Source organism: Phoxinus phoxinus (genome assembly GCF_949152265.1).
Source record: "Phoxinus phoxinus genome assembly, chromosome: 4".
Taxonomy (NCBI): domain Eukaryota; kingdom Metazoa; phylum Chordata; class Actinopteri; order Cypriniformes; family Leuciscidae; genus Phoxinus; species Phoxinus phoxinus.
In genome coordinates, this window is record NC_136879.1 from 25,113,454 (window position 1) to 25,133,832 (window position 20,379).

The 20,379-nt window shown below is 36.4% G+C and overlaps 1 protein-coding gene across 1 annotated transcript in view; it reads right to left on the reverse strand.

Moving 5' to 3' along the window:
* nlk2 (nemo-like kinase, type 2) overlaps window positions 1-20,379 on the reverse strand; it is a 72,654-nt gene that overhangs the window by 36,121 nt on the left and 16,154 nt on the right. The window contains exons 2-3 of the mRNA XM_079610865.1: window positions 5,644-5,773; window positions 5,356-5,411 (exon numbers count right to left, since the gene is read on the reverse strand). Coding sequence (XP_079466991.1) covers window positions 5,356-5,411; window positions 5,644-5,773 — 186 coding nt within the window. The remainder of the gene's footprint in view (window positions 1-5,355; window positions 5,412-5,643; window positions 5,774-20,379) is intronic.

Below are 20,379 nucleotides of genomic sequence, written 5' to 3' on the forward strand. Positions count from 1 at the left end.
TAAGGCTCACACATTTTTGCATGTCTAACCGAGCGGTTTCAGAATATACGACTCAAGACGCTAAATGAGCGCACAAAGGTTCTACTACGCTGTGCGAAAGCAGAAGGATATGAGTCTTTGTTTTTACTCGTTGAGTAAATAAATACGTTAAGCAGAACAAAGATAGTGGCACTGAGGGGGAATATAGCCTATCACACAGAATATGAATGTTCCTCTGCACCTGTGTGTGTGTGTGTGTGTGTGTGTGTGTGTGTGTGTTTATAAGTGTTCACAATCTCTTATTATGCTGCTTCTCTAGAAGACCATAATGGAAAACACAATAGCCTTCACCACACTGTAAAGGATGAAGATAATATGATATAAACCGAAACATTTTCAGAGACACAGCTTCTCCCTTTTTATTGCTTAAAAGGGGACATATTGCACTTTTTTAATCATTTTATTTCTTGCACAACTGCCAAATTTTCTGCACTGATTTTGGGGTAAAATTTATGGAATGTGCAAAAAGGCAAGAAACGTGTAGATCTGAGTTTACGACGAGCATTCAAACTTTGTGTGCACAGACTCCTTGTGGGCCTGGGGGCTGTTCCATAAAAGATGCTAAGAAAAGCGGGGATTAAACTCCAAAACCCGACTTGAATAAACCTAACAAATAAGTTGGGGCTAAAGCGGTTTCATAAAAGGTAATTCAAGTTCACGCAATCCCACTAATTTGATCCAGGTTTATCTAGTCTAGATAACTGCGTGCGCACGCGTTTCTTAAGCAGCCCTGGAGGTCGATCATATATCAAATCGATTCACCATCAAACTGCATATATTTTGTGCTTTTTTATGCGTTTGAGACATGGTGTTTGCAAAACTTACATTTCACAGGAATATTCTCCATCTGAAAATCTTAGAAAGTCGTGCAAATAGTTCAATTTTGCTGTAAACTTCACATTGAACGAGCGCTGCTGCGCGCATGCGCGGCAAATAGGAGCGCAATAATTCTGACTAATATACATTTTGCTTGGAAAATTAATAGGCTATGCGATATTTTATAACACCAGAAATATCTTCTGATTATAATAATTTATCTTTAGGATGTTGGATCAGTTGCAGTGAACTTATATCTCATTACACTCATTTTATACTTATAATAAAACAATTGAACAGAAGTAGGCCTAATTCAGGGAATATTTTTTTTTTAAAGAAACCAAATATAATAAAGATACAAAATATAGTTTTGGGTTTAGGACCTAAGCTACTTAAAAAAGATGACTTATACTTATTTAATTAGAATGCTGAGAATTACAGCTTTTAAAGCAATCCTTTTTTTTTGGAGAAAGCAAGAAGGTTTGGTTAGATTTAGTTTATACAGTTTATTATGGAGAGGATAACATGAAATTAAGAGCAAAAGTATACATTTTGAAAAGATATGTGCAACTCTAAAATCAAAGAATTTTCCATAAAATAAAGGAATACAATAGCCTATAACTAAATAACCTTCCCTCCCTTAATTCTATTTATTTGTTATTTTATTTATTTACTTATTTAATATTTGATATTTAAATAATATTACTTTAATAACTTATTATGAATTATGTGTCATTATAAGAGTTTGATATAAATATGTGAATGTTTGATTTGTTTCAAAAAATGTTCCATGTAAAAGTGTCTAACTTTGTACTTAATGGTTATTGTTCTAATTGTTTTTATGTGTTGGTGGGTATTATCACAAAAGAAAAAAGTAGAAGGAAAAATAAGATTTATTGGGGGGAAAATATTATGTCTTTAAAGAAACTGTCCATTTGTGAAATGTATTTGAATTGAAAGACATAATAAAGTACATAAAATATAAATGCTAAAATATTGGTTGTTGGACATTAGATGTGCCTTATTTATAATTTTAAACCTACAATTTAGTGTATTTTTATGATATAAATAAATGTAAAGGGACTATTGTAATGGGGTAAATCAAGTGTAGGTTAATATAGCAATTACTGAGCTCAGATTCATCTTACCAGTTTAAATGTATACTGTGCTTTGGAATTATTTATTTTAAATGTTCTGTTTCATAACTTTTTAAAACTATCTAATTAAATCACAAAACATTCAGCCAGTAAGAAAAGAAAACCTGTAGGATATATATGTATATATATATATTTATATATGTATATAAACCCCGACATATATATGTTTGTAGGTCTATATTGTCTAATTTATAATTGTAGCCTTATTGAAGTTGATTTTCTTCACTGTATATTTATTTTTGGACTTATAGTGGTTAATAAAGTCAAATAATGGTATGAGTGATTGTCAGTATTTGTGTTCCTATTGGTCAGTGTTAGAGGATCTGTGCAACAACTGAGGCTTAGCCTGACAGTTAGCCTGCCCTGGACCAGGCTAGTTTCCCTGCATAAGTTGCCAGGGTAACTGAGTTTGAACTATTTTAAGTTTGCTTTATGAAACAGAATCAACCGACAATAAGTCTGACTAACCAAAATAAGCCTGGCTTGTATTCTAATCTTGTTTTATGGAACAGCCCCCAGGTCAGGTTTTATATTAGTATTATTCATATGCTATTATACTTAGAGATGCACCGGTCGACTGGCCAGGGACCGGAATCAGCTGATTTTACGCGTGTAAATAAGGGGTAAGTGGAGCCTACATAAGCCTTAAATGCGCTTAAATACACACAAAATTATGTCAGAATGCCCGTCTTGGCGAGTATTCAGTTAAACAGTCAGTTTTGTGAATAGTGGAGAGATAATGCATGTTATGTAACAGTATATTGGATCCGTGCATACGCTCTTAAAGTGACAGCAGCCTAATAAACCTGCTGCTGTCTGTCATGTTAATAAAAGAACAAAAGACAAAGAAAATCACATTCGGTCTCTGCTCTTGACTGAATAACTTGTGTAACTAATTGTAAGCACTGATCTGTATTTAATTTTTACAATAAAAACTATCCAGTGTTATTTTACATTTGATTACTTTAATTTCTGTAGAATTTCTTACCTGAATATACTGTATACCGACCTGAAAAACTTAAAGCTGTGTTTATTTCAATTAATTGCAATCGGTGCATCTCTAATTATATAATAATTAATATTTTGAATATTCATATTTATAACGTAATATATACTTTATATTGTTTCAGCTTTATTTCAATTAAGTAAAATAACTATAGCCATATCACAACACTGTATATAAAAAACACTGGGTCTTAAATTATATGTGATATTTTCCCCTCCTCTACCTGAAACTTAAAATTAAACACCATTTGCATTTCAGTATGTAAATGACCACTTATTATGATTGGTACACCAGTACACTCTGTGTAAAATATTCTGTGTACTGGTGTAGTTTACATTTACACTCATTTTGCCAACCATATGTTAATATATTCATTTCATGTTATTTTTGCATAACATTAAACTCTTTTATTTAAAAAAAAAAAAGCAAGGAAAATCCTGTTTCCCACGATATGTCCCCCTTAATCCTGGAGCCAAAAAGGAGAAATGCAAGCTTGCAATAAGATTGAATGTGCATTACATCTCAAAGCCAAAAAAAATCAATCATTGTAGAGAGCTTAAAATGTATGTTGCTTGGCATGTTCACCCATTCTTTAGTGGATTTACTCACACACAGCATTATTTACTAATGTTATATGTCTTTTAGATGATTCCAAACACTGAGAAACAAAGCCCAATCCAGACCACAGCCAGCGGTCACGCTGCATGAGAAACATCTAAAAATACAAAAGCGCAGGATAAATCTCCAAGCAAATTAACACAAAAGCCTTTTTTGTTCCTGATTTTGAAGAGCAAAAAATCCAGCTAATTTAAGAGGAAGACGCTCCAGCTCAAATCATAGAAAGCCTCTTGGTATTTGAAAGAAGAAAAAAAATACTCTCAGAAAAGTGGCTTACAGAGTGCGTATCGGGTGACTGGGCAAGGCGGTAAACGGGAAAGCGTGTAATTCCACTTATTAAATTATATACCAAATTAAGAAGCCGGGGTTGCCTTTAGCGTCCTGCAGATCACATCTAGAAAATATCAGAGTGCGGGTTGAGAAGAACAAAAAAAGGCCTTAAAAATAACATGTCAGCTTTTTCTGAAATCCATATGAAACTTCATCCATATTCCACAAGAACAAACCCATTAGGCAAAGGAAAGAATGAGGAGAATAATCAGACCTGTAAATGGCACACTAATTCTCATAAGTACACTGGATCTCTTGCCATCAAAAACACTCAAGCACAGCGTGAGGCAAGCCATCACCTCTCTAAACATAATGTTCAGCTTGATCCCACTTTAGCAACCACAAAAGGCACAAAAAAAGCATATGCACGATTTAAGGCTTTAAAACAAGACCTCAGCTGCCCTTTCCACACCAGAGCTCTGTAAATCTACAGGCTATTGTTTCATTCAGCTACTTACAATTTTTCAATTGTTTTCAAGCTCTAAGCTTTCAAGATCTAAAAACCACAAAGAAAATCTGTGATTTAAAATGCCATTTAAATCTGTAAATAAACAGAAAGCTTGAGGATTCTGGGGAAAAAAAAGTAAAACAAAGAAATAAGCCTGCGTGATTCATTTAAATAAAACCAAAATTGTGATATGGCTTAGTGTGATTACTAAATCGCAAATGCTGCGATTTAATTCAATAAATCAAAGCAACTTTGTGATTCTGAGTGAATCGCAGCACTGTGCTCTTTTACACACAAGCAGCTCATGATCCAGTGTTTTTAGTGTCTAAGAGCGGCTTGGTTCTCAGTAAATGCAGCTCCACATGAACTCATCTCTGCATGAGAGGCGATTATAATACTGTCGTCAACAAAAGAGAAGCTTAAAGGGATAGTTCACCCAAAAATGAAAATTCTGTCATCATTTACTCACACTCAAGTTGTTCCAAACCTTGAATTTCTTTTTTTCTGCTGAACACAAAAGATACGATTTTGAAGAATACGGGTAACCAAGCAGTTGATGGACCCCATTGACTTCCATAATATGAAAAAACAATTCTATGGTTTGAAACTTGAGGGTGAGTAAATGACGGCAGAATTTTCATTTCTGGGTGAACTATCTCTTTAAGTTTTTAAAATAAAAGCTTGATGGTTTAATGTTTGAAAAAGAAAAAAATATGGCCATAAATATTAGTATTGGAATTTTACAGTTGTACTGCAAAATACCATAATTATTATTATTGTAATATTATATATTTTTTACAATAGTTATATTTAGGGGGAAACCAGATTCGATCCAAAATAATTATTGACTCAGCCGAACTTTTTACTTTTAATAAAAACTGGTTGGATCATAATCACTTCTTTAGACAGCAGCTGGTAAAGTAGCTTTCTGTTTAGGATACATTTCCTCAAAGTAGTCGATGTGTGGAGGCTGTAGAATATCCAGAGCTGACAGCACCTGTGGAGAAACAAAGACAGAGCGCGCCAGAGGTCAGCTTTGACGCCAGAGAACGTGGGCACTGACACCAGCCTTCACATGACATTGGTTTCCCAGGCACCAGCAGCCCAGGGACAGCGAGAGCTAGCCAAGCTCCCGCTAATGGCACCATGGGGACGGCACGTAGATAGCGAGAGTTAGGTAACACTAACTGATAAAAAAAAAAAAAAACAGAGGATGGTGGGGAGCTTACATTGTCGTGCTTGAAGAAACAAAGCATCTTCAGTTCGCGGAAAACCCTCTTGCAGGAGACGAGGTTTTGGAAGACATTGGGCATCTTTTTAAGGGCCACACGTTTGCCATCTCTGGGGTCTGTCACCGACCTGAGGAGAAAAGATGAGAAATAAGTGATTAGGCTGGGCGATATAACCAACATGTATATAGAAAGTTCAAAAGAACAGCATTTCTTTGAAATATATAGCTTTTTTAAATATAAAATGTATTTACTGTCACTTATTATCAATTTAATGCATTGTTGCATATAGTATTAATTTCGTAAAATATTTATGACCCTAAACTTTTGAATGCTATTGTGTATATGTATATATAAAGGTTGTAACCATCATTCAAAATGTTTAATACAAGAAGTAAAATAAAGTAAAACACTATCTAAAAAATCATAAAGGGTCATTTTCCACACTGATTTTTATACTGAAAAGGATCGAAAGCAAGAAAATGTGACCAGTTTCACCAATAACACAATACATAGCAATACAAAACAATTTATCTACATTTTTTTACATTGTTGGTGACACGAATTAATCATTGAATGGCTGTTTTGAATCAGTTCACTGTTTGAAGTGATTCATAAAAGTGAATTGAATCTATGAAATATAATGCTAATACTTGGAAGTCACGATACAAGGAGGGACTGCGAAATTAGTCACATGATGTGAAAACTACATGTAGAAAAAAAATTATAAAAATTATTTATTTCTTTTTGTCAGCAAAATCTATCGCCCACAACTATTCTGCAGTTAATCATATATTTTGTTGAATTTTGACACAAAAAGTAGACGAGAGCAAGCGAGAGATGATTTGTTGATAAAAGGCAAGCGCTGAAGGGCCCTCAGTAATGGCCTTGAATGTTTGTGAACATCTTTTGTCGTCACTCTGCTATGAGCAGCTTGATGTGACCTTACTGAGAGATGCCAATTGCTATAAGTGCCTCTCCTTCTTCCCTGAACAGTAACACATTTTCCACAGCAATGTTAAACACATTACACAAATGCAACTATCCTTTCCTCGGCATACAGAGTCATTTCAACTTGCCACTGTGCAGCTATGCCTGTTCATTTTTATGCATTATATCAATTCAAGAGGGAAATATTATGTCAATGATTCTGAAATGCATCTTGTGTATATTTATGCAAACTACAAAGTGCACATTAAGTATCAAACCAATACATAGACGTGTCATAAAATGTATGTACAGTATAAGCTTTTCACAACACAAAATGCTTAGGGGCGTTATATATTAATAGCTGTTTTTGTCTTATAATAATTGTCTCAAATGTGGCTCATAAACCTCAGAGGTGTGATCACTGTACGAGTAAGTGTGTCCCTGTACACCTCACCTGAAACCGAATGGAACATTTCTGACTGAAAAACAATTCATGTTCATGGAAACATTCCACAGTTTCATTTAATCCCGATAATAACAGATTTAAAAGAAGATATTTAAAAACAAATACCGGTATTTACATTTTGTCCATAGAAAACCCAAAGTCATTAACTTTAATTGTATGGAAAACATTCTTCAAAATATCTTTTTTTTGTGTTCCATAAGAGGGGACGTTTTTTGGATCACAATGAAGGGGGAGAAAATGACGACAGGTCTTAAAGGTTTTACGGTGAAAAACATGCTTAGTAAAGTACCAATAATATAAATAGTTCAAAAGTTTGATGTTTTTAATGATTTTGAAGTCTCTTATAGCCAAGGCTGTGCTTATTTGATCAAAAACACAGTAAAAAAACATGTGAAATATAATTACATTTCAAAATAACTGTTTTCTATTTTAATATAATTTCAAATGTAATGTATTCCTGTGATGGCAAAGCTGAATTTTCAGTATCATTACTCCAGTCTTCAGTGTCACATGATCCTTCAGAAATAATTCTGATGTGATGAAAAGAGTTGTGCTGCTTAATATTTTTGTGGAAAACCTGACACATTTTCCACCATTCTTTAATGATTAATAAGTGTATAGCATTTTTTTTCTGGGCACAGTTAATGTTACTGCTCGGGTGTGCTGCTTCTTTTTTTGTGGAAAGTTAAACTGTGATTTTTTTTTTTTTTGATTCTTTGATGAATATAAAGTAAAAAAAAAACGGCATTTATCTGAAATAGAAATGTCTTCAATGTCACTTTTAATCAAATATAATATCCTCACAAAAAATATTAGATATGATTTATTAATGCATAGCATATATAATCCCAATATGTTAAAACAATATCACACAATGTGCTTGATACAATTATTGAAACAATGTATGTGGGGGAAAAGTAAGACAAAGTGGAACAGATTTATGACAGATATATTAGGGAACAAAAACAAATGAGGTGTTTATTCAGGGTATGAAGAAACATTGATCGGTAAAATGAATGATTAACGGAGTCTCTAGGGTCGGCACAATGACACGCACAAACACTCGCACACACACGCCTGGTCACGGCATGTGATTCACAAGCTGGATTAGACAACAGCACGAGGGAGAGGGGGAGGAGAAAGAGAGAGAGAGAGAGAGAAAGAGAAAGAGAAAGAGAGAGAGAGAGAGAGAGAGAGAGAGAGAGAGAGAGAGAGAGAGAGAGAGAGAGAGAGAGAGAGAGAGAGAGAGATGTTTCTTTGATAAAAAAGGCAATCGCTACAGCACTGCCATCTCTCCTCAGTATCAAAACAAACGCTAAAGCAGGAGGCAGGCGATGAAGACAAGTTTCTTGTAAAATATAGCAATAAAGACAGACTTAATATAGATATACACACTGAACAGTATGTGACTGACAATGCAACAGATTTGCACAGGAAGTTACCAGGGCTAACAAGGATAGAGTTTGTTTGCACATTCTGACCAGCCTGTCACAGCAACACACTGACTCGACCAATAGTGTGGGTTTAGGGGCGGGACTATCTGTATGTCTTATCAATGGGGTTTAAAAACATGGGGTTGTTTGAAAACAATAATTTTTCCAATTCAGTTTGGTGATGCTAGTGGAAACACTTTGGATTCAAAGATTTGCATATAAAAAAATTATATTTTATTATATCATATTTTAAAATAAATATGAATCATTTTTGTGATGTAAATAAGTTGCCTTATTGGGCTAAAACCCTGTTATTAGTTCTGTTATATTGTGTGTCTTTCTAGGCTTAATGTCACAGACGTGCATGAGGGGGAGTCGTCTAATTTAACTCATTAAAGTTGTGTCAGCAGCCTTGCCGCAAAATCCCTCCCTGCACCGTCTCCAGGTGCCAAAGAAAACGACAACACGAGGCCACGTGAGCCCGACTGACGCCTGGACTCGAGATCCCGGAACGCTCTTCAGGACTCACACACAGGACCTACTTCTTGGAGATAACGGAGCAAAACGTCTAAAATAGAAAGATATGCCGCACTCTCACTCTCTGTCTATCGCTCCATCTCTTTCTCACTCTCTCTCCCCATCCACTTTTAATCAGTGGCTATTCAAAGATGAAAAGCCTTTCTGAAAGGGAAAAATATTATCCATGTACTTCAAACATGGCTTTTCTCTCTCTAAGGGCACATGAACATGTCCTCAGAAACAAAAATGGCTCCTTTTAAGATTTTGTTTGACGTTCTAAAAAGTAAGCTAGAGGTTGTTCCAAACCGGTATGAATTTCTTCCTTCTGCAGAACACAAAAGAAGGTATTTTGAATAATGTTGGTAACCAAACAGTTGATGGACCCCATTGACTTCCATAGTATTTGTTTTCCTACTATGGAAGTCAGTGGGGGCCAGCAAGTAATTGGTTGACCATATTCTTCAAAATATTTTCTTTTGTGTTCAGCAGAAAGAAGAAATTAATACAGGTTCGGAACAACTTGAGGGTGAGTAAATGATGACAGAATTTCCATTTTTAGGTGAACTATCATCGTTTTAATCATCTTTCGGGATTGTTGTGTTTTGTTCCATTTCATTGCACGCTGTCTATGTTTTCGAATGCAAAAATTAGCCTAATAATATTAGTAATGGGTATATCACGCAATCTCTGGCAAAACTATTTAAAAATGCCGGGGTTATTCAGGATACTCCGTCTGGCGCGTGCAATGATGACGCAGTGAATAGTGACGATTCTCTCTGACCAATCAGCAGTCTGCCGTGTTTCACGTCATATTTTGGAATCGCCTCAGCTCGCTTAGAACCTCGCCGGAGATGATACGAAAAAAAGTACCTGGAAGCAGGTACCGGTACAACTTTTACACAGTGGAAAACCAAACAAAGACGAGTCGAGTCGAGGCGAGCTGGTACTGTGTAGTGGAAAAGCGCCTTTAGTGTACACATACTGTAACATGTCTTTCCGTAAGTTAAGCCCATGGGCAAACCTTATGTAATATAATTATTTTCTTGAGCAAAGCCTTCACTTTAACATAAATTATGGAATACAGATATCACCAGTAAAAAATGTGAAGAGCTCCTCACATAAGAAATATCATCATCCCTTTATAATAACAATCACAGATAAAAGCCATTATATAACATTTAAAGAGCATTATTTAATTAAAGAAAACATTTAAATGTCATGGTTATGAAAGCAATATATATATACATATATATACTGTTGTTACTGTATTTTTTTTATTAAATAAACGCAGCCTTGGTGAGCATAAGAGACTACTTTCAAAAACATTCAAAATGTACCCTGTACCCTTATCCTAGGGCCATTCACTGTATAATGTACTTCTGAACAAATCTGACTGAATATAAACTTGTCTACTTACCAGAATACAGGTAGAAGGCATATTTCAACACATTCATTAACAAACATAACAACATGCCATCTCATTGTACTGTGTAATTCTGCAATTATGTTGTTTACATGGCGATAAGTAAGCCTTGCAAAGCTGGTCTAGGAAATCTAGAAGAACATTTTTGGTGCAAAGCCAAACTCAAGGTGAATTCTGCTTTTCCTCAAAGCCAGCGAAAAATCCATGAGACCAAAAAAAGCAGATCATCTCATGAATAGTACAAGAGCCGAATCCACTTTGCGTAGCCATAGCCGAGTCTCACTCCTTGAAGGTTTGTTCTAGTCTCAAAGGCTATTGATTCTGCTTGGCTAACACATGCGGATTCGGATCGCAGACAGATTGCTGTGTTTTGTATCAATAGAATACCAGTTAGTGGATACAACAATGTGCTGATGAAAATCTGCCCCTAACCAGGGGAACGGGAGTCACGTAATAAGTGGGTAATTCATGCTGAAGGATATCTTTGTGATTAAAAGCCTCTCTCGTGGAGTGTTATTCTTTGGGTTGGGCTTTCTGAACTGTGAGAAACCTATAGCGATCACTCTGTAATCCGAGACCAGCCATTTTACCTCAGTTGTTAATAATTCAACATCGACCATATTCATATTGGTACTGAGGGACAATAGCATGTTTAAAAAAAACAACAACTGTATTTTCAGAAACCCAACAAGGTTTCAGGCCGCTGGCGAGAGGACATATTTTTCCAAAAGGCTTATTTAACAGACAACAAGACCGTTTTAGAGGAGATAAGCTTTGTGTTTGTTTATACTGTCACTAAAGGAACTGTCCTTAAGTGTTTGGTGAATTGCACAGTGCTTTGTAAAAATAAAAGCTTAAACTCCAAACTGCGAACAGTCCTAGAAATTGCTCAAAAAACAACTATGTGAACAGAAAAATAAAGCTGTATGTTCTGTGTATCCAAGACTTAGTAATAACATACTTTACAGAAGTCATCAACTGTAAAGAAGTCATATCAAGCCACAAACAATGCAGAACTGAAGTTGTCGTTCTGAGTATGGCAGAAATCGACATGGTTGAAGTCAGTCGTTGATCTTAAATTGTCCCTCGGGATTAAGAAGGGATGATTGTAGTGTCGTTAAATTGATTGTTGATACCAAAATTTGGGTTTTGGTATGATACCAGCATCTGGCATTTCGGTATAAAATATATACTTAATCAAAACCTTGGGCAACAAAACTGGTGACTGTGAAATTAGGGATAAATGTGGCTGTAAATAGACAAAAAACTTTGTACTTTCTATAAATAAAAATAATTCTGAAAAAATCTAACCAGCACAACTGATTTCATCATTGATAAATATTTCTTGAGCATCAAATCATCATATCAGAAGGATTTCTAAAGGATCATGTGACACTGAAGACTGAAGTAATGATGCTGAATTTTCAGCTTTGATCACAGGATTTGTATTTTTTATTTTATTTTTAATCTCACTAACCCCAAAACTCTGAACGGTAAAGTATATTGTAAAAATTAAAAATCAATATCTCATACTTGTTGACCACCAAAATGAAAGCATTACAAAAAAATGTAATGGATCACTGCACAAACTTTCACATTTCAGTGCAGCTCTAACTGCACTGAATTTCAGAAATCCAAATGAAAACCAATGTTTAAGATGAGTTAAAACATGGCACAACAAATGCAAGAAAAGATGACAGTGTAGCACTGAATGGACAGTGATCGTTCAATCTGTTGGTCTGAAATCCTGTCGGTCATAAGGCATAGGACTGGGCCAGTACGTCAACATCCTGGAACATAGGACCAAGATGTTGAACCCTTAGGTCTAAAAGCAGGCAGGGATAAAATACATGCAGAGTCACTTGACAATAAACTACTTAACTGCATTAATACTTAATTGCTTCTTACATGTTGAGAGATGACAGACGCTGTGCACACACTCAGGAAATCACAAACTGAATACTTCATGGGCAACATTTTGATGAGGAGCTAGACATTGTTGATTTATGATACATTGCCTTTTTTTGCAGTCACAGAGGAAAAGCGCTAAGAGAATCTGGCTTTTCCATTCTGAGCCCTGGGAGGATAGAGTGATTGTAGGGTTTTTGGCAGTGCCACACAGCTCTCCGTCCCAAGCCACTTTGATTTTCCTAATTAATCTACAGAGCCCGGCCTCTTTTCCAGCCTTCTGCACAGATTCTTCCCCCTCAACCTCAAACAACACAGCATCTGATCCACTGATGTACACTTCCTGTCAGAGAGGGGTGTCGAGGGGAGCTCAAACCAGAACGTCAGTCAGGGTTTGCGTCAGAGTCGTTACGCACGCTGACTGTTTTAACACGCTGGTCCCCTGGAGGTGCCGGGGTGGGGGGGTCTGAACTTTGTGTTTGAATTAGCCTAGCAATGATTAGCATATGCCTGCATAATGAATCAAAAAAGGCAGCACATCGTGTCAGACGATCTGAAGTCCCCTGCACGATTCATGTGACACTTCCACCAGCACTCAGAACAAGGAGCCAGTGTGAAACTTCACCTTCCTCACACTGCAAACAAAACAACTTTTGGTTTTACTGGAAAAAAGAGGTAAAACTTTCTTTTAGCTCTAAATGTGAGTAAATAAAGACCTGTACTGTGTCAAACTCCCATGGGGAGAATTGCAATCTGTTACAAGACACAATGTTACAGAGCTAAAATTTATACTTGTATATTGAAATGAATACAGAATGAGAACGAACTTTCGAATTCGTCCAAAAGTTTGGACACATTTGACTTAACCAATAATTATAAAAAGAACTGAAAAACAGTTTAAAATAGTTTTTAGAAGAAGTATAGCATGCCACTTACTACCCAATTTCACACAATCTGAATAACCCAACATCTTTATATAATGCCAGCTTTTCAAATGTCAGTTTGACTCTAAGAGAAACAGATTTGCTGAGGAATTGAATGAGCCGAGGACCCACACACAGAGATGTGTGATAACCAGATCGCACACACATCAGTGCATCTGTCCCACAATCCTCGACCTCCGCTATTTAAATAGGGGTTTTAGAATGCAGATAGTGGCTTTGACAAATCGCTCGCTGGCTGGCAGTAGATTTAGGTCGATGACCCAGTTATTTGGGAAATTAAAAGTGTTCGAGACATAACGACGCGAGCATGCCCAATAGAACAGAGCAGACTCACTTTTTCTAATCTGGGCATAAATCAGATTAAAGAGGTAATTTAGGTTGACAGATAAAATAATATTAAAAAAGAAGCGAGTGAAATCAAAGCAGAAATGAGAAGACGGGATTATTGAAGAGTCGCATCATTTATTCTCTCTCACAGGCTTCAGAAGCAAACTCAAATCAAATGCTCTAAAAATAAGCATACATTATTTGCAGGTAACAGCTTTCCAATATTACTTCTTAATTCGCTTCATTTATGTTTGTTTATGTCACTTTACAGCTGAGAAAGAAGAAATGTTGCAGGCTGGATTCAAGCCTGTGTTTCCTACATGAGCACTTCTGCTCAACATGCCTGCAGCGTGTTAACTAACCGCCAGGCCATGACTGACTCACAACCCACAACAAAAACACACTGACTCACAAGCTAAGCTATTCTCAGTACATTTACCCATTTCAGTCTCAATTTCACAGAGCGACAAAATGTCAAGTGGGCTGAATGAAGGATGTATTTGATTAACGGTGCGCTGAACAAAACAATCTGATACTGTCAAATGATCTGTGCATTAAGTCCTGAAGTTTTTTCTATGTAATGTGTAGTGTTACTTTGTACAATGTTAAACATTATCATGCTTTTAACGGTAAAAGACTGTAAAAATGCTACAGTGAAAAACTGTTATACAGTATTGTAACCTATATACGGTAAATAACTGATAGATCTAATGGTACATTTAATGTGATTTTACTGTAAAATAGCGTTAAATGTTCAGTTTTTGAAAGTGATAAAGAACAACAACTTATTGTATAATTTACAGTGAAAAAAAGTAAATTGACATTCCCACAATTCCCTGCGTGACACTTCACATTTAATGTATTTTTGTTTAACTGTTTCTTCAGTTTTCTTATTTTTTTCTAATCAGTTATGTACATTAGGGTTTTATGTTACATTTAATGTTGTTAAATTAATGTTTATTGCATTTTTTAAATTTCATGTGTGTTACCATGATGGTGTTTAATGTTTGTGTGAATGACACTGTGCAGCTTCTATATATTAGTATTAACTTTCTTGTGGAAGAGCTGCTTGGGATGGGCTTTGATTGATCATGTGACTCATCACTGCTGTGATTGTTGGTTGTCAGTGTATTTCAATTGTACAAAACAGATATTAATACTTCAATAGGTCGATAAATTAACATTATATCTGATAATGAAATACGGTTTATTACTGGAAATTTTACGTTAAAGTCTGTGAAACCTAAAATGTTGCTTCCATATTTTATACGGTAAATTTAACAGATTTTTTTTATAGTGTAGTTAATTTTATTACTAACTTTTCAAATCAGTCAGTGACTTTTTACATATATATTTACAGATTTTTAAATATAAAATAGCTCTTTATGGTCTGTTCTGAGAGTGATATTTTTTATTTTCTGTTCTGATTTATGAATAAATAGGATAAGTCAATATTACAAACTGTTTCTTTGCATTTATTTTGGATTTTATTGTCAGTACAGGGCTCGCAGTTCACATGGGTAGGGTACTTACAGTGTGTGTGAATGGCCGTGTTTGTCTGCTACCACAGAAGACCATTTTTGACCCAGGAAAACCCCTGTGAATGTCAGTGTTAAGTGATGGGACAAAAATGGATGGTAAATGATTGGATCTGTACATTCGGTGTAAATGCAGCCTAATAAACCTGACACTATATATATTTATTGTTATGTTTACTAAAAAAAACAATACTGACAAGAAAATCAGAAAACCACTCACTGCTTTACTGCTGTAGGTTTAATAACAAAGTTAGGCTTAAAGAAAAAAAGCAACAGGAAATTGGTCATTTTAATTATAGACCTGCTTCACAATCAAACTGAGCATCAAATCAGCAAAACATTATGAAATAATCATGCAGTGGAGACTGTGGCAATTATTTAGGTAGTTTTATCGTTTTGTTTTTTGGAAAACACTTCCTGAAAGTTTGCATTATACTGTTGTCAGACCTTCAAAACCTTCAAGCACTGTTGATTTGCATCTTTGTTCTGTTGTTTTGTTAGTGTGTAGTCTGCAATCAGCTAAATTATACCAATGACTGCCTTTCTTGTCTCATTAATCGTTTTTGTTCTCTTCAGTATGTTTTAAATTAATTGGAAATTGCAAGGAAAAATGTCTTGAAATTATATAAGGCTTCAACCAGCAATATGCCTGATAAATGACTATTTAGGTTAATCAACATAGTGTTTTGAGGTTTGTATTTTTACATACACATGAGTGCATCTGAGATGGTAGAAGTACAAAACTTGAGGAATAAAATTGCCCTTTCTGAAAAAGATGTTAAAAGTGTCATTTTACACACTGGCAGAGAAAATAAATGTTTGCTAATACGCCTCTTAAAACAATTGACAGTCTTGAAAGAATTATACAGCATGTTGAAACTTGAAGAAACTTTGAGTTGTCAATTTCGTTTGTCTACTATGACCTTGAAAATGTTAACTGACAAAACAATGGACTTTAATATTTATACGTGCAAAACATAGAAACATTAAATAAATAAAAAACCTTTAAAAAGTGGTTGATGCAAATCCCCATTAACTGCCGATATTAAAATACCAAACATATAATAAATGAAGAATGCAAAGTTTTAAAAAAAAATACAGTTTTTAAATGATCAACAATCCTAAACACTAGGTCCAGCTGTTGTTGATAACTCTGAGAGAGCTTGTAGTGTTGAAGATTTTATTATTTAGGAAATAAGTAATTCAGCTATATATTTGTACACCATTATTTCCTCTGTGTGTGTCTTTGGTTTGACTTTTGGGGGGCTTACAGAAAGGTCAGAATGCTGATGCAGCAGATAATTCTATTTAAGTGTGTCACATGGTGCAAGACCCTATCTAGGATGTATGACCATTTTTGGAGGCGATGTATGCATATATGTGAAAAGCTAACCGATGTTCGGGAGTCATCTCTTGCGGGGAGTCATCTCCTGCAGGACCTCCCTGCGGGAGGTTGCTCGGCTTTATTTTTGTTAAATAAAGTCTACAATATTTCTGGCATCAAAGATCTCTGAGAAGTGATTTCATAAAAAGATTGAAACCACAACAGTAGAAGCTTTTCACAATTTTTTTGTGTGGATTGGATCACTGCCACTAGAGCAAATATCTCTAATTCTGTCAGGAACACTATCATCAAATACGATTGACAATTAGCATACAGTTTGGATTGGCGGTATGGTTCCGTTCTGGGCGAGAACTCCCTGCTCATACATGCGGCCTAGCATGGATAAGAGCAGGGAGAGCAGCAATAACCCCCCTTAGGGTAAACAGAACAGAACCAACATGAATGTATTGCAGATTTTTAATTCAAGATTTTAAAGTACAACATAATTTGAGAATTTATTCTGATTCAAGGGGAATCAGAATGCCATACTGACTGACGAGAGGTGGAGCTGGGGATGGAGGAGGGTAATCCGCTCCTGAGAAACGCAATAGCTGCTGATAATACTGAAGGAGTTTATATATGTATAAAGTGATAGGCGTCGTATTCTTATAGGTAGAGAGTCAGCTGATGCGAGCTTGACTAATGTGACCTGCCAGAACTGACGCTACACTTGATTTCTGTTTTAAATCCAGGCTGTCTTCTAGTTCTGCACAAGTCTAGACCTTTCAGTGTTAAATAATTACAGACCGATTTCTAAACTGCCTTTTTTGGCTAAGTTATTGGAGAAGTTGTTTCTTAATAAACTTTCAGCATTTTTTAACAACAAGATTTAAAATATATTTCAGTACGGATTTAGGTCTCAACACAGCACTGAAATTGCTCTTCTCAAAGTGACAAATGATTTGTTGCTGTCTGTAGGTTTTAGTGCTTCTTGATCTTAGCGCAGCTTTTGACACTATGGATAATGGGGTTCTTCTTGACCGTTTGAAGGAGTAAGGTGGGATTAGGGGGCTTGCCTTATACTTGTTCTCCTCCTATTTATATGGTAGACCTTTTGCGGTGGAACTAGGAAGCTCTATTTCATCTTCCCACCCTATTTCCTCAGGGGTTCCTCAAGGTTCATGTCTTGGTCCAGTTCTGTTTTCTCTATATATGCCCCCTCTGGGATTAATCTGTCAAAAATATAATGTGGCTTACCATTGTTATACTGACGATATCCAGCTATATTTGCCCCTGAGATGTAAAGACGACTCCAACATCACAACTTTGTTTGGATGAAATAAGGGCACGGTTGGCTGCAAGTATTTTGCAGCTCAATGAATCAAAATCTGAAGTGGTCATTTTTGGTCCCCCAAAGTTAGCCACATGTCATTTTTGGTACCCCTTAGCCACTAATTTCAACACTCAAGTGAGGAACCTTGGAGTAACCTTGACAAACAAGTCAATGGTGTGGTTAAAACTAGCTTATATCAATTGCGGAGCGTCGCTAAATCGAAGAGAATTCTGTCTTTTTCTTTAAGGGGTGTGGAAACTGTCATTCATGCTTTTATTTAATCCATATTGGGTTATTGCAACTTGTTACATTTGGGGTTGTCTAGAAACTTGCTCTCAAGTTTGCAGCTGGTGGTATCTATATATTTATATATAAACTCAAATATCAGCCGGTAATGAATATAATACCGATATATCATGCATCCATAATTGGTGTATCACTAATAATTTATGATAAAACTGTAAAATCAGTATTATTTCCTCATCTGGTTATTCAAATTCGCAATTTTAAACTACAAACGTGCTGGACGAACAGTAAACTAAAGCATAGCGAGTCAGTGACAGAACACACAAAACACACCCAGACTAACAAACACACACAGTCACACACACACAAACACACACACACGCACGAACGCACGTACGCACCCACGCACGCACACACACACATCCACACGACAGTGGCACTGTCAGAATCGATCAGAGGGAGACGGTGGAGGCCCAAGGGGAAGATGGCAGATAATGGATTATAGTGCAACTCTTTTGTGTTCCCTCTGGCTTGGCAGCTGAAATACACAGCAAGACAATGGGAGGGCTTGCTGCCATTGAAAAAAATTGGGGAAGTATTAATTTAAGGGGAGCCATTAACAGTAAGGGAGACATGAAAGTGCTTCTCTAATCCATACTTGTACTTATTTGTTTTGTTCCTTCCAACCAGAATCAAATATTTTATTTCATCTCTCTTCAAAGCACCCCAGAGGATGAGAAAACAAAGCTCATGTGGAGGGAGGCAGAGTGAGTGAGCATATGCACAGTGGCTCTCTGAAGACGATAAATACAAAGTCTTACATGCGAGGCTCTTTCGCTGCTCCCTGTAGTGTGACTGGTGCCGTTTTACATAGAACGACTTAACCACCTTTCCTTCATCTCTCAAAGCTCCTAATGCGCAATGGCTGAGCTTATAGCATGTGCTGTGCGCTACAGCACAACAAACTAGCAAAACATGACTAGGAAATGAAATTTTCCCATCATGCAATCTTAGGGCCAGATTTACTAACAGATTGCTCCAGCGTAAACCTTCTTTTGGCGTTAAAAAAAAACTTCTGTCAGGATTTACTAAAGACACGCAGTGAAAAATTAGCGTTGGATAGGGTTATTTTGCAGCTGACCTTATTGCATATAGATTTGTATGAGTTAGAGGAGTGTTTAAATTAATCATGCAAGGTGATTTTACAAAGGTTTGCGCTAATTTGCCCTGTTTAGTAAATCTGGCCCTTAGTTTGCTCATTAACCTTAGTCAGAATCGAGGCTATATGTGAAAAGTACATCCTGTTTGATATGTTGTACTGTTGCGTACATTGACAAAACATTTAAAAATAGGCGTACATCTTTTAATGACACTTTTGCAATACAGTGAAAATGAATGGGGATGAATGTTTTCAAGGTCAAATGACTAAAACGCACTATAAAAGTACAACTGATCTTCTCCTCCTCACTCAATGCTGTCGTACGGCTTTAGAAGGCTTGAAGTTGTCATTTGGACAGCGTTCATCCCCATTCCATTTCAATGTAAGAAAAACAGTAGCATGAACATCATGACTAACATCTCCTTTTGTGTCCTACATAAGAAAGTCTGAAGGGTTTGGAACGATAAGTGGGTGAGTATATGGCAATTTTTCATTTTTAGGTGAATTATCACTTTAACTGACTCATAAATGGTTTGCCATAATAATGGGCTTATTATTCTATTTTTGTCATCAGAACTGTTCTCCAGCAACCTAGACATTTCCTCCAGTCAGCCGGAAGCTTGAAACCTTCACGAGGCCATTAGTGGAACTAGACAGATTCTGAATTACAGGCCCCTCTGGCTATACTACATATACATTGAGTGTGTGTGAGTGTGAGTGTGTGTGTGTGTGTGTGTGTGTGTGTGTGCACGCAGAGGATCATCCAAGGGGCCACGGTCAAGCTGCAGTAACCGGCGGCTCTGCTGTGATGTGTTTGTGCTGCGGGACTCACATGCCTACGATGGGAGGGACACCAGCGTGCCAGGCCGAGGGCAAGTCCTGCATGTGCCCCTCCAGCCACTCACATTCCACACCGCCCTGCCCCCAACCCCACTCAACCCCTCAGGTAAACCCATTCAAATAGGATCAGAGAGACGAACATATGGTAGCCTAACAACAGCAGTAATTTGGAGAGGATTTTCAGGTTGAAAGAAGGTGGTGGGGGGAGGCGAAGCGAGCCACAGACTACAGAGAAAAGTACATGGTGGAATACAAGAGGCCTGTTTTGTTCATGTCACTTCTAGTGTTATTTTAACAAATATTAATCCTAAACAGATGCATTTTATTTATACGGAACTGAAATCAA